Source organism: Alligator sinensis, unplaced genomic scaffold (genome assembly GCF_000455745.1).
Source record: "Alligator sinensis unplaced genomic scaffold, ASM45574v1 scaffold268_1, whole genome shotgun sequence".
NCBI lineage: Eukaryota > Metazoa > Chordata > Crocodylia > Alligatoridae > Alligator > Alligator sinensis.
The window spans coordinates 819,581-834,648 of NW_005841853.1; the positions used below are offsets into that span (position 1 = coordinate 819,581).

Below are 15,068 nucleotides of genomic sequence, written 5' to 3' on the forward strand. Positions count from 1 at the left end.
CCTCTCCATCTGGACCAGCACCATGCCACACCACCTATCCACCCAGAGGCCCTGCCGGTGACTCCCCTCTGGACAACACCTACTTGACAAAGATCCCTTTCCAGCCTGGATAGGTAGCTATCACTCCCCACCCTCTCTTCAACCAAGGACTTGGACTCTGCTTCTCTTCCCTACCTGGACTCCAGCCCTTCCACTGAGTCTCTTTCTCCTGTTCCCATTTTGTGTGTGTGTGTGTGTGTGTGTGTGTGTGTGTGTGTGTGTGTGTGTGTGTGAGAACCAATAACTTCATGGGGCTCTGTAGTGTGTTGTCTGTTTAATAAAACTGTTATTTGGACCCCTAGGTTGGGTTTTGCTTTACTATGTTTTGGCCCTGCTCCAATCTCTGCTCCTCGCCCCTCTAACTTCTGTCTCATTTCTCCCTCTCCTGCTTCTGGCTCACTGCCACCTCCAACACCTGTCCTGAGCTCCTCTCTGCCTTCAATTCCCCTGTTTCTTTGCCACTGTCTTATCCCCACTGCCTTTTCCTTTTTCCCTAAGCCACTAGGTTTCTGCCTCAGTTTCTTTCCTGGATGTCTCCTCCTTCCCATCAGGCTTTTTTTTTCTTCTCCTTTCCCTTGCACCAGTGACCTTGAGTAACCCTGGGGCCACTTGACCTTAAGTAAACCCAAGCCTCAGTTCCTCAGCCAGTTTCTCTCTAGTCCACTAGTTCTAATCCTGGTTCTGGAAACTTTCACTCCCTACACTTTAACTCTCTCTCTCTCAACTTAACCTTCCCCCAAGTATCCCAGGTACCCCAAGCACACATATATACACTGCATCATCCAAGTTAGGAACTTACCTGTGTGTATGTGTAGGTGGGTTATATGCGGGTGAACTGGTGAGTGTGTGTGTGTGTGTGTGTGTGTGTGTGTGTATATAATGCCATTGTGTGTATGATATATGAATTAGTAATCTGTGTATGTGTACTGAGTGCGCGGGTATGGACAATTGATTTTTGTCTAACTTTTGGGGTGTATAGTGTACATGCTTGAATTGGCGATAGGTATGCATGTGCCTAGGTTGGTTTGAATGTGCATGTGCCCGAGTTGGTAGTGTGCGTGTGCGTGTGCATGCACCTAATTGATTCGTGTGTTTGTATATGTGCAATTGTGTCACACCCTCCTGTCTAACAGCGCAATATTGAAATCCTGAGAGTTGGCCTGACGCCACAGGGCAACAAACTTATCTGACCCTTTGACCACTACCCCATGCTCCTCATCCATGTGGGCACAAATTACATGGCTTGGAGCAATCCTGGCTGGGTCATGAGAGACTACAGGCCTCTGTGGGCTGGGCTCAGAGAGTTGGAGGCACAGGTAGTTTTTTCCTCCATCCTCCTGGTTATGGGTCACAGGCATAGGAGGGAGAGATGAACTGAAGAAGTGAACAGATGAATGCTACATTGGTGTCTCCATGAAGGCTTTGGCTTCTTCAATCACAGCCAGCACCTCAGAGAGAAAGGCAATGGTTTGTTGGGAAATCCTCAACTTTAGGAAAGCTGACTTTCTCAAGCTCAGGAGGTTGATAGTTGAGGCCCTGAGAGATCATGATCTGACATGGAGGGGACTCTATGATGAGTGGTTGCTGCTTAAGGATGTGATCCTAAAAGCACAAGGGAAGTCCATCCTGGCCCATAGGAAAGGTAGCAAAAGGGCTGGAAGACCCACTTGGCTAAATGAGGAACTCATGGACTTTCTGAATCTGAAAAGAGAAGCTCATAAGGGATGGAAGTTGAGTAATACCTCTAAGGAGGATTATGCAACAATGGCCCGCACCTATAGGGAGCAGACCAGGAAAGCCAAGGCTGAAACCTAACTCAAACTGGCTACAGGAATCAAGGATAATAAAAACTCCTTCTTCGGATACATGGGAAGTCAGAGGAAAAAACAAGGGCAACATTGGACTCCTGCTGAAATGGAGCAGCTGACAACTGACATCCAGGAAAAAGCTAGTCTCCTCAATGATTACTTTGCATCAGTTTTTCACCAACATAAGGGGATCACCCTATCTGACAAGATGCAGGGCTACCAGGGTAAGGGCGATCGTATGCCTATAATTGGTGAAGACCTTGTGAGGGAATACCTTGAGAGGCTGGACATCCACAAGTCAGCTGGCCCAGATGGAATGTGGCCAAGAGTGCTAAAAGAGTTGGCTGACGTCATAGCACAACCGATGGCGATTATATTTGAGAACTTGTGGCTTGGGAGTGGTCCCAGAAGATTGGAAGAGGGCCAATGTGGTGCTTATCTTCCAGAAAAGGAAGGAAGGAATATCCAGGGAACTACAAGCTAATCAGTTTGACCTCAATCCCTGGAAAGTTCTTGGAAAAAATTATCAAAGACTCTATCAACAGCAACCTAATGGAAGGCAACATTCTGAGAGATAGCCAACATGGCTTCATTGCAGGTAGGTCTTGCCTGACCAACCTCATTTCCTTCTATGACCAGGTGACATCAACAAGGTTGATGTCATATTTGAATTTAAAAAAAGCTTTTGACTTGGCCTCCCATGATGTCCTCATCGTAGAACTGGGGAACTGTGGCCTCGACAACCTTATGGTCTGATGGCTGGGGAACTGGCTCCATGGTCAGACCCAGAGAATGATAGTCAATGGAACCGAGCCAACATGGCACATGGTGACCAGTGGCATCCCCCAGGGTTCAGTACTCGGACCAGTACTCTTTAATATATTCATGAATGATCTGCATCCGGCTGTCAGAAATGGACTGGCTAAATTAGCAGATTATACCAAATTATGGGGAAGTATGGTCATGCTAGAGGATAGGCTGGCAATTCAGGCCGACCTAGACAGGCTTGCAAGGTAGGCGGATCAAAACCTGATGACAATCAACACAGAGAAATGCAAGGTGCTCCACCTCGGGAGAAATAATCCACATCACACTTATAGGCTTGACAGTGCTACACTCTCTAGCACCACAACTGAAAAAGACTTGGGAGTCACGACTGATCACAAGATGAACATGAGCCACCAATCCGATGCCACAGCTGCAAATAAAACTCTGGCTTGCATCTATTAATGCATTTCAACCAAGACCCAAGAAGTCATTCTCCCACTTTACTTAGCTTTGGTGAGGTGCAGCTAGAGTATTGCATCCAATTCTGGGCTCCACACTTTAAAAAAGACGTGGAGAAGCTTGAGAGAGTCCAGAGGAGAGCCACACATGCGATTAGAGGTCGAGAGAACAGGCTTTATGAGGGGAGGCTGAGAGGCATGGGACTCTTCAGCTTGGAGAAGAGAAGGCTCAGGGGGGACTTGGTGGCAGCCTGTAAGTATGTAAGGGGTGTGCAACAGGAACTGGGAGAACATCTGTTCACCTGGGCACCCCAAGGGAAGACAAAGTCTAATGGTCACAATCGGCTGGCTAATTTAGACCAGAAATGAGGAAAAACTTTTTACTGTCAGAGTCTCCAGAGTCTGGAATAGACTCCTACCAGAAGGTGTGCAAGCACCTACTTTGGATACCTTCAAGAAACGTTTGGATGCTTATCTTACTGGGGACATCTGACCCCAGCTGACTTCCTGCTCTTTGGGCAGGGGGCTAGACCCAATGTTTTCATGAAGTCACTTCCAGCCCTAATGTCTATGAAATCTATAAATTATTCCAGTATCTACTAACAGAAGAAAAAAAATAATCCACCAATTCTTTAGGACTTTTAAAGCTTTACTTGAAAAAATAAGTCAGAAAAAAAAAATCAAGGTATAATTTGGTACAATTTGCTCAAAAGCAAAGCCTATTTCAATACAAACAACTCAGTCCTGCTATTGTAGAAATGAATCGTCTTTATTATTTCTATTACAGTAGCGTATGAACCAAAGAAGACAATGGCTACACAATGCCATATAGGCCCAGGAATAATAGACCATCCTTGCTTACTATAATCATAAACCAAGCACGAAGAAAGACACTATGATTATTTCTATTTCTGAATGGGAAACTGGGGCATAGAAAATTTGGTGTGGAGATTTTTCAAAAGGGATTTGTATTTTGGACCCTTGATTTCTGGGGCTCTAATATCTTTAAAGAATCAGCTTTTTAAAAAAAGTGGTGAGCATCAACCTTTGTAAATATTATTGTTTTAAGGTGTCTCAAATGAAGCATCCTAACTTTCATGTCACTTTTGGGAATATGTGAAAGAGACATAGCAAACTTCTCAAACAGTAGCATGTAGGAAAGATAAGAGGTCATGCAGCTACAGAGACTAGCTACAGGCATAACTGGAAGGCTGCAAATTTAAAAGTATACACATTAACAGTATCAGTTATTGCAACTGCAGCCTAACTTCACCAGGACTACCTGGGTCTATCCCTTATAGGCATGATAGTGGAACTGAATCGTTGAGAAGAGAGATAGCGGAGGAAAAAGAACCATTCTGACTAGTTCCTCCATTTTAGGATGAGAGGAAACAATTACGATTAATTTATTTGACTTCTTGCTTTCCCCAGGACATAATACTTAATTTATTCTTACGTCACTTTGGGCTTAATCATTTCTGTGACTGGTGCGATGGATAAGGGTAGAGGTACACGTGTAGGAGAAATGGACAAAATGGGTGTTCAAGCCCAGCACCATTTGGTAAGGCAGAGCTTAACATGGTCCAAAACATGAATAGATAAGAAGGAAAGGATTTAAGGAATAAAGTTGAACTTGATGTGAAAAAACACATTGGTGACATGATCAGAATGACATAAAATTAAGATAATACTAGCAGCTGGCATTTTTACGATTGAGGAAAGAGAGAGGCATTATGGCTAGGGACAGACATTACACATAAACTGGTTTAAGTGACCAGAAACTAGTTTAAACCTGTAAAAGAACAGGTGTTCAGTGCACATAAACTAGCTTGAAAATGGCTGAAACCAGTTTGAGATAAACCCGGTGGAATGTAGTAACAGAGTTAACTGATTTGGCTCATACTGTTTTATGCAATGTCTGTCCCAGACCCCTTGCTTCTTCAAGATAAATCAGAGTCCCCCAGCATCCCAGCATGCTCTCTGGCTGGGCAGGGCTTTCTGCTTCATAGCAGGGCTGGCCCCTCCCCTCTGCTGCCTCACTGGAGCTTGACAGTGTCTGCAAGCATCTGCCTGGCTTCTTCTCCCCCCTCCCCTCCCTACTCCGTGCTCAGCAGGCGTTCCCCTGTCCCTCACAGACGCCTCAGCATTACCTAGTAGACCACATGCTGGCTCTCGTCTGTGCTGTAGGAGACAAGAGGCAGACAGGTTTTTTAGAGCTATTCAACAGGTAGCCATTAATGTCTTTCCTTGGAAAAGCTGTTTAAGTGCTGTTTGCTTCCCCCTTCCCCTCCCTGCTAAGCACAAATTCCCCCCCCTCCCCTCTGCCTTGCAGAGAAGGTATCTGTGTATTAGCTAGCAGACCATGTGCTGGGTCTGTGCTGAATCAACAGGCAAAAAATCAAGAGGTAGCTTGTAATGTCCCTCTGTTTTCTTAATGGGGCGATAAACACTGAGATAGGGGTGACACTATAATCAGCCCTCCCACCCCCATCTTTGTTGCCTGTCAGTTTGCTGCAGACAGTATACAGAAGCAGAGAGGGAGATTGAAAAGCTCTGTATCATCAACAGATGCATGCACTGCACATACCTACTTTGCCTCAGTGCTAGCTGGGGGCCTGGGGCTGGCAGCACTCCCACCCCTTGAGCAGCGAGCTGGGAAAAGCCCAGGACTGCTGGCAGGCTGCTTTACACCCCTCCCTAACCAGAGGTTCCTGCTGGGACCTGGCCATACCTACCTCAGCTCAGCTCTGCAAGGGAAGGGAGGGCTACTCTAGCACCACCTGGCTTCCAGCCTGAGCCCCTGCAGGCATGTACCTGAATTTCCTGAGTCCAGAGGGATTGTCTGTATGATTGGAAAATGGTTCAACCTCGCCAGGTTAGACTAACCTGCAAAGGGTGAATCAATTCAGGCTCAGGCTTTTTGAATGTCTGTCCTTAGCCTATGGGTATCATGGAGGCCTATGAGAAACACTCTTTTTTTTTTTTTTTTTTTTTTTTTTTTTTACACAAATGATACATTAAATTAACATCGTCATGAACGTTTTGTTAACTCTAAATATCCACGCACATTCTGTAATTCATCTGGCACTTTCCAGGAGCTACTTGGGTTAAGTCTGCGGAGCCAGTAATGATTCAAAATCTTGTGTACTTAGCTCCTTGGAAGGCATATCATTCTATAACACAATAGTATCAGAAAAACTCCTGACAGTTAGTGAACAAGAGATTTCACTTTGCTTGTCATACAGTGGGTTGTCAATTCCATTTTCCCAGTTAGATAAAAGCTTAGCTGCATTAGATTTAAATAATGGTGAAGTTTGGGGTAAAACTTTCAAATGTACCTAAGTGACATAAGGGTTTAAATTCCAGTTTCAAAGTGACTTTGTCATAGTGAAGCCTAAGTTTCTCTAATAAATGGGGCTCCTACATACCAAAAATGTTTACACATACATTTAAAAAAAATGCACAAGGAAATGTAAAGGGGCAAACTACTACATATACTGCTAATAATCAGTATGTGTATATATTGCTTAAATACACATAAAATCATAGGATTCAAACACAGACTGTTATTTTGCATTTCAAATGTCCAACCTTTTGATGCTACTTTATCTTATAATCTTTATTATAATTCAATACCAATATGTTTTTTTTCTTCCTCTTTTCTTTTAAGACGTTAAAAAAGGAACTTTAAAATGGAAGCTTAACATTTTTTTCCCCTGAATTTTGATCATGGTTTCAATAAACAGTCTTGAATTTTTTATCCAGTTTCTCCCATTTTGTTTCATTTCCATAGGTTTTGTTTTTGTTTTTAATTCCCTTCAGTTTTGGAACTATAAGCAATATTTGGTTAATACAGGAAGTGACCGATTAAATTTATTCTCCCCTCTGCTGATAAATGAAAAATTAAACCAATAGCATAAGAAAGGGAAAAATAACATTAATAACCTGAGATGCAACTACTAGTAAGATGTTGGTAGCAAAAAAAAAGATACTTAGGTTTACATAATATTTGTATTGATAATTCGCCTTTAAAAGATGAAAGATTTTCCATAGCAGACTATAAAACATATTTTATTTACCCTACAGCCTGCAATGGCTCTTTGGGTGTTGAAACCTAGCATTTTCTTTTTGAAGCTGTGTTGTCTCATTTCATTGACCCCTTATGGACTCAAAATTTCTCATTATGAATTTGCAGTACTCATTGCAAAATTTCTTCTCACTCTAAAAAATAGTATTTTGCCCCGTTTTGTTAGATAAACTAATGACAGCACGAATGATACCAAAACTGAGTGAATCCCAGCTCTCTGGTTACAAGTTCAGGCCCTGCAAGATTTAGGAGCCTAGCTTACTGATCATGCTTAAATAGTAGATTTCTCAAGCTGAGCTAAATGTGCTTTTAAGAGTCTTATTTTGATCTCTTATTTCAGGTAACACACAGATCATACAGAACTGCAAATACAGCTTGGAACAGGATTGGCATAGTAGCAATAGAACATCTAAAAGGAAAAAATTAGGCCAGACCTTTATTAAATTTTAAAGTATGCCTTTGCTACACTCTTGTAAAGAGCCAAATAGGGTATTCAACTCTCTGGAGATCACCGGTATAATTTCTTTATCATGTTCCATTTAAAATTTAATTATGTAGTCTACAACAAGAAGAATTTGAGTACTCTAAATAGGTCATGCAATGAACAACCTAATAATATTACAAAGTTTTCCTTGTGAAGATCTTTTCTTTGATGTTATGCTACACACAGAAAACCTCTCTTAGAAAAACAACATTATGAGCTCATACAAATATAGTGTTACACGTTGGCTGTATTGCCACGCTAGAACAGACCATCAGAAACGGCCAGTAAATAAGAACTGACACAGACAAATAGTTTGGTTTTATTCTATTTTCCTGCAAACACTCAAATTATCCATTAAATTTCCTTTTCAGAAGAGTTCATAGCACTCAGGCATTCAACTTTACCCTAAGCACAGCCAAGATCTAGCATTTAACTGTCTTGGCAAAATAAATTCAAAACTATGCGTCTTCCATTTGATAATCATTATTTGAAATGTGATCAACATCACTCAATAGCTGATGCCAATATGAAAAAAAACACAAAACCCAAACCCTTCTGTTACAACGGGAATCTTTTGCTGCCTTTATTCTTTAAGAATAAGCATAGGTTTCTCTCTTGCTTTGTGCAGGAGAGAAGAACATGTTTCCCTTAACTTACAGGTGATTTAGCATTCTGGCAAACTGGAACACCAACTTTTCAAATAGAATCCTACTTTTTAGGGTATAAATTTGGAATATTTTTTTTACCTTGGACAAAGGCAGAAAACACTTAAGAGGCACAGTTAATTCTGAGAATGCCAAACACCCTCCAGATGGGCAGACAAATGCTTACACAGACAGCGGTAATGTAACAAGCACCGGGCTGCTAGAACGGCGGCTGCTGCCCCCATTGCCAGCCGGGCCCCTTTGGCTACCCCTATTGCACAGAGCCTGGTAGTTAGGCCTCCGATACGCAGAGAACTCATATAGCCCTTGGAGGGGCTAAAGAAGATGCCCTTTGGCTATATTTACTAATGCAGGAAAAAATAAAAGATTTCATCAACTTGCACTACAAAACATCCTTGTGACTTACTGTTAGTATTAGAGCAAAGCCATTGAGTGTAGTTGTGTAAATGAGACATAACAGTGTGAACTATGCAGTTTTTTGTCCCATTAGGCACATGAGGGTGACTATGGGCAATATGAACCTATCCAGCAAAATATCTCTTTAAAGAAAAACCAAATGACAGGACCACAGCAGAGAAGGGCTTGAAGACTTGTGGAAGAATGCAAGCGTGCACACAGCTGTAAACATTTGTTTTAATCTAGACAAGATCATTGGTTTTAATATTTATAATATAATTACAAAGCCTCATGCACATTGCTCATATAATCTCATTTTTACTTTTGACATATTACCACCAGACTTTAATTCTGACTGTGGCAGGAATTCAAAAATGCATTTAGGTTATCATTAGTAATGAGACACACAGAGGATGCTTACTCAAGCACCTACTGCAGATTTCTCATTTTAAGTCTGAAACGTTTAAAACTACCAAGATAGAGGTTACTTCTGCAGAAGGGGTGTGATATTCTGAACATGCAGTCAGCTCACAGTTAGCCTAGGTTAAATTAATGACATAACGGGAAACCAGAATTTTTCTGCCTTTAAAACCAGTCCTAAATTATACGGATTATGGAAATGACTAATGTTTTCAATGAAAGAATCACTGTTAAGCTGCTTTTCGAATCACTATTTTTATTTTTGGCCATTTGCAGAATTGTGCGCATTTTGTTTGTTACAACATAAAATTCATTAACCAGTGCAATATTTCAGAGGCTGTTTCTGTTGCTCCAAGGTATTTCATTAGCCTTAAAGCATCAAATGACGGGTACCCTAAAACACAAATATCTGATTATTCTGAACAAGACTGCACCTTCAAAACCACTATCAAGAGAAACAAGCTTAGAAAACAGCCATTAAATAAAGGAAGATGCACCTAATTTTTATATACTGGAACGAAGGAAAGCCAAAACTCTTAATACCACAGTGATCCTCTGGAAAAAAAAAGTTAGGCAGATGTTTTAGCTGCCTTAGAGTGAAAACGAACTGACATGTCTAATGCCCCTATTATCATGTTAAAAAAATCAATTTGGCAATTGCAACAAGGATCTCATTGTTTGCATGTTACATATTTTCATTACGAACAAACAAACTACAACATCATATTCATTGAAAAATAACTAAGCTTATTAAAAAAACCACACAGCTGAATAATAAACAAGCTGCAATGAAATGAGATGCAAAAGGGAACACATGGGTTGTTGCTTGATATTCAGAATGTAAATCTGTCACTTAATAGAATTCAGGATGCCACCCCAGATTTCTTCTTTTTTTCTACTTGCATGATTGCAACATATTGTTTGTCTCATCCAATAATATGTAGGTGGTCTCCCCGTAACCTGTTCCTTGGAAGCTTACTTCCATGACACGCCAATGAGTGGATTGGATCTATGGAGGTTTCCTGCTTTCTAAATGTTGTTTCATTTGGATCTTCATAACTGACTTCTACCCGCAGGTAGAGCATTAAACAAAGTCAAAGCCACCTACAACACGTGTACTTTGAACCTGGCAGATCTCCATCTCTGCAATGCTTGTCCAGAAGCAGCAGACAGCTGAGCTAAGCCTCAAAGCAATTGGAAACATGTTCATTTAGGCTAGGTACAGACATTCAAAAAGCCTAAAGGTGGAATCGGTCCAAGTTACATGGCTTTCTGTAAGCGGCGTAGTTTAGGTTGGTAGCCAACAGAGCAACCATTCACCCTTTGGTGGGGGGAGGAGGGGCTGCAAATCTTAGATTGGGTTCTGCCATTTTTAAACCAGTCTGTGTGTGCTGAACTTCTGTTCTGTTACAGATATATAGACCAGTTTTGTGCACCAAACTTCTGGTCTTCCTTTTCCTTCTGGTCTGTTATGGGTACAGACTCTTTTCCAATCACTTATACCAATAAAAGTGTAATGTCTGTACCTGGCCATAGAGTGATCCTTTTTTGGGGGGAGGGTCACAGTACTTCACAGCCATTGTATTGGATAGGGCAACAAATCAGGTAGATCAAAGTGCTTTCTCCTTATATAAGTATTCCCTTCTTCCCTCACCATGGCAGGATTCTTCATGAAAGAATGATGCTGTCTCAAGAGGCAACACTTATTTCAGCAGCAACCAGAGCTGATATACAGATTTAGTTTAGAACAGCTTGCTTACCTTGGTAATGTTCCAGATAACTCGGCAGTCTCTCTGAAAGAGATATAAGGTAGGAAAAATTGGTTAGTGTTATAAGAGGTTGCAATATTTTTTTCAAGTGAAGACATTTAACACCAGCTGGATTTTCTATACAGACTCACATTGACATCGTTCACACACTTCCTTTGAAGAAACAATATACCCGTAATAACATGTACACTCATGTGATAAATAAGAAATAGATGGTGGAGGTGGATAATAAAGATTTCCCTGGTTTGAATTTTGGATGGTTGAAATTATTTTTATACGTGCAACTTTAAAGTCATGACTTCGAATGCCAAGACTGCTGCTTCCTTGAAAGCCAGAACCTGGTGAGTCCATTTGCCACAGGAGAAAAAAAGCTCTCATTTTGGACTTGGCAGGAATACTGAGTTTTGACTGCAATTTTGTGAAGCTATGATGTACAGACGTTACTGTGGCCCAGGACTGAATCTTCTAATTCTGGGCCTTGGGCAGTAGTAATTTAAAAAGTGAGAACTTACATTTTTCCATGCTGAAAAAAACCCCCCCTTTTTTACTGACAGATACAGGAAATTCACTTTTGGTTTTTTTTTTTTTTTTGTTTTGTTTTTTTTTTTTTTTACAGACTGTCTCTTCCACCTTGGAGAACTCATCACTACCGCAGAGTCTCCCTTGCTTACCTTCACTCATTTTTTACCCCCTTGTTCCCCCCTCCCCTCTCTACGCATTGTTTTCCTAATTTCCACCTATTTATATTCTCACTGACCTCCTGTCACACTTTTAGCTTCTTTCATTCCTTGGAGATCTCAGAACAACGGCAGTCTCTCCCTATGTCTAAAGAAGGGTACTTGTGCCCAAAAGCTTGCAAAGAACTTTGTTCCAACTACTCAGTTGGTCTAATAAAAGATATCATGTCTACCCAAGAACTTTGCCTGCCTATGTCCTTTGACCAACACAGGTACAACCAAAATCAAGCTGCACTACTAAACCCATTCTTGTGAGACCTCAGTATATTCAAAGAGGCAATCTAGTTTGAGAATTTGTAAGGAAAAACTGTTATTTTTAACACACTTCTTCTCAAAAACCAGAAGGAACATATGGACTGCTACCATGATCAGACAAATGGTCCATTCATTTTATCTACTTGCCCTCCAAAAGTACCCATTCCTACATGCCTCAGATAATAATGTAAACACCCACAAAAGGGGGTGGGGGAGAGTCACTAATAATAAACTTCTTAATGTCATATAACTTCAAAATATACGTGTTTAAATTAGGGCCTATGAACATTCCTGGTGTGTGATGTACTCGAGTGCCAGACAACGTCTCCACCTTCTATCTTAGCTTCTGAATTGCACCAAAAGATAGCCTTTAATATATATTTTCCTTTCATTTCCTAACATGCAAGCTTTTTCTGGTACTGGCACAATGATATGGTGAGATACTGAATAAGTGCCTCTATGGCTCACGAGGCCATCTTTGTTTTAAAAGATTTCACTGATAGATTTTTACTGACTACTGCAGCTGCTGTAAACTTATGCATTTGCACTGAACAACCTGCATTGATTCTTCCTAAACTTTTGGCTCTAGTGACATCTCAGGGTGAAGTGTCACAGGTTAGTTTGGTATTTGTACATAAAACAAAAAACAGTTTTAAATGGAGCTGATGGAGCAGTGTGGCTGCTACATCATTTGATAGAATGAGTTGGGTTATGCACAGAGACAGAAACATGGTGTCTCTCCACTGTTCCCAATCTTTTCTGGAGTGCATTATTTCAGGAAACACAGGGACTGCAACTGCATCTAGCTTTTGCAGAGGGGCATCAGAGATAGAGAGGGCTACTTGTGTTTTCCACTTCTCTATTCCATGCACTATCAGTTACTTTTAAAGGTAAAGGTCCTAGTTATACCTACAATCCCTAGATTCAGCTCCTAGTGATATCAAACAAATGAGCATTTAGTATATTTTAGCCTCAGACACCTCATATAAATATATTGGAAAGGTGTCATATTTTTTATATAAATCTCAGATACCTCTTAAGGCCATGATGCTAGAAACCTAGTAGTATGAAAAGTTGAAGGGTTGAATGGAAAAGGGTAAGAGGAAAAACCTAATTTGGAGCAGCACGCATTTCGGTTTGACCTTGTGGAGGAAGTGTTTTGTGTAGCAACAGATTTTAAAACATTGTATTTGTATTATGAGTCACATAACATTGATTCCAAGTGATGAGATATCCCAAAGTCTCTCACAGCTTCCAAAATCTGAAAAGTCATTAATATACTAACATTTCTATAAAATATTAATGAGCCTTTTGATAAAAGGTTTCTGTACTAATCGGGTCCCTTTTCTCATACATTTTAATCCCAAGCCTTCTCCCCTCCCATAGATCTTAGTGAAATGGGATGGAAAGGCTATAGAAGATGCTCATTCCTTCTTCCAAAAGAGAGATTGCTTTTGTTTTTTAGTCACATAAAACAATGTAATGATAACAACCAAAACGCTATGAAACCTATTTTAACATGTGTTTCAGTATTATAACAAAATAAGCACATGCTCAAACTCATCCAGGTTACAGAGCATGGAGTGGCATGATTAATTATAATATCAATTTTGCATTCTGATAAATCACATCTTCATTTTAACAAAAACGTATAAGGGAAGGAGCTTTCAAATGGTGATCAGATAACAAATGCAACTCAAAAGCAAAAAAAAATAAAAATAAAATTACACAACATCAGAGTCTGTTACCTGAAGATTGGTTGTTCACTATCAACTTGTGATATCTTTTATTGGACCAAGTGTATAGTTGAGGGACTTGTTGGACAAACTTTCTGGCATCAAATGTCCTTTTCAGGCCTGAGACATGGGCTAGGAACAGACATTCAAAAAGCCTGAGCTTGAATTGATTCCATCTTTACAGGTTAGTCTAACCTGGCTAGATTGAACTGGTTTGTAACCACACAGACATCTCCCCTGGACTGAAGAAATGCAGGCACATGCCTGCAGTGGCTCACGCTAGAAGCTGGGGGTGCTAGAGCAGCCCCCTCTTCCCTTACACAGTGCTGAGCTGAGGGTGGGGCATGGCCAGGCCCTGGCAGGATGCTGTGATTAGGGAGGGCCCTCCCCCCCCACCCGCTGCTCCTCTGACCAGTGATGGAGCCAGCAGAGAGTTACACAGCATTTACTTACACAGCAGAGAGTTGCACAGGGAGTAACAGTGTTTCTCAGCACATCAAGAAAACAAAAGCCTCTTTTATTAGTGAAAACTCTTCTTTAAGCTTCAAAAAGCCCTAAGTGGACACTGTCCTGTCTGCCTTACACAGACACCTCTCAGTATTAGCTAGCATACCACATGCTGGCTATGGTGTGTGCTGTGGGAGGGGAAGGGGGAATCCCTGCTTGAGCAGGGGAGGGGGCTGGGGGGGAAGGATGCCAGGCAGCTGCTGCTATGGCTGCAGTCTCTGCCTGAGGTTCAGCTGGGGAGTAGCAGGGGAGAGCCAATCCTGCTGTGGAGCAGAGCACCCCTCCCAGGGCTGCAAAGCATCTGGGATGCTGGAGGACTCGGGCTTAAAGTTAAACCAGGACGGGATCTGGGGCAGACATTGCAGAAACCGGTTTGACCCAAATCAGTTAAGTCTGATTACTACATTCAACCAGTTTATCTCAAATTGATTTCAACCATTTTCAGACTGGTTTATGTACACTGAACATCTATCCTGTTACAAATTTAAACCAGTTTCTGATCACTTAAACCCATTTGTGTGTAATGTCTGTCCCTAGCCCTGATGGCTATAAACTTGTTCAACAGCTCTCCCAACTATATAGTTGGTCCAATAAAAGATACCACAAAAAACCTTGCCTCTCATGCATTTCCTGAATCTTCACAACTACAACACTCCAAACAATATTTCTATCAAATAAATCTGGGATTCCCCTTATTAAAAAGCAAGTACTTGCAATGATTGCTTCTACAACAGTAACATTTATCACAATAAAAATCTCCTAAATATTTGCTTTCTATAAAGCAGACTACTTAGCTAAAAAAACCTAAAAAAAAAAGTTTATTTAAAAACAATAGCCAAGAAACAGAAACTAGACTTATACAACTCATTTTCATATTCCTACTGCTTCCAAATGACTTGCTTAGTAAATCATTGTCTGTATTTATTGTGTCAGCAGGAC

The 15,068-nt window shown here is 41.0% G+C and overlaps 1 protein-coding gene across 13 annotated transcripts in view; it reads right to left on the reverse strand.

Annotated features, from left to right (window-relative positions):
* Window positions 1–15,068, reverse strand: part of CELF2 (CUGBP Elav-like family member 2) — a 490,120-nt gene that overhangs the window by 380,074 nt on the left and 94,978 nt on the right. For all 13 annotated transcript variants that reach the window (XM_025213055.1, XM_025213061.1, XM_025213079.1 and 10 more), the window contains exon 2: window positions 10,886–10,918. In XM_025213055.1, the coding sequence (XP_025068840.1) occupies window positions 10,886–10,918 (33 nt within the window). The remainder of the gene's footprint in view (window positions 1–10,885; window positions 10,919–15,068) is intronic.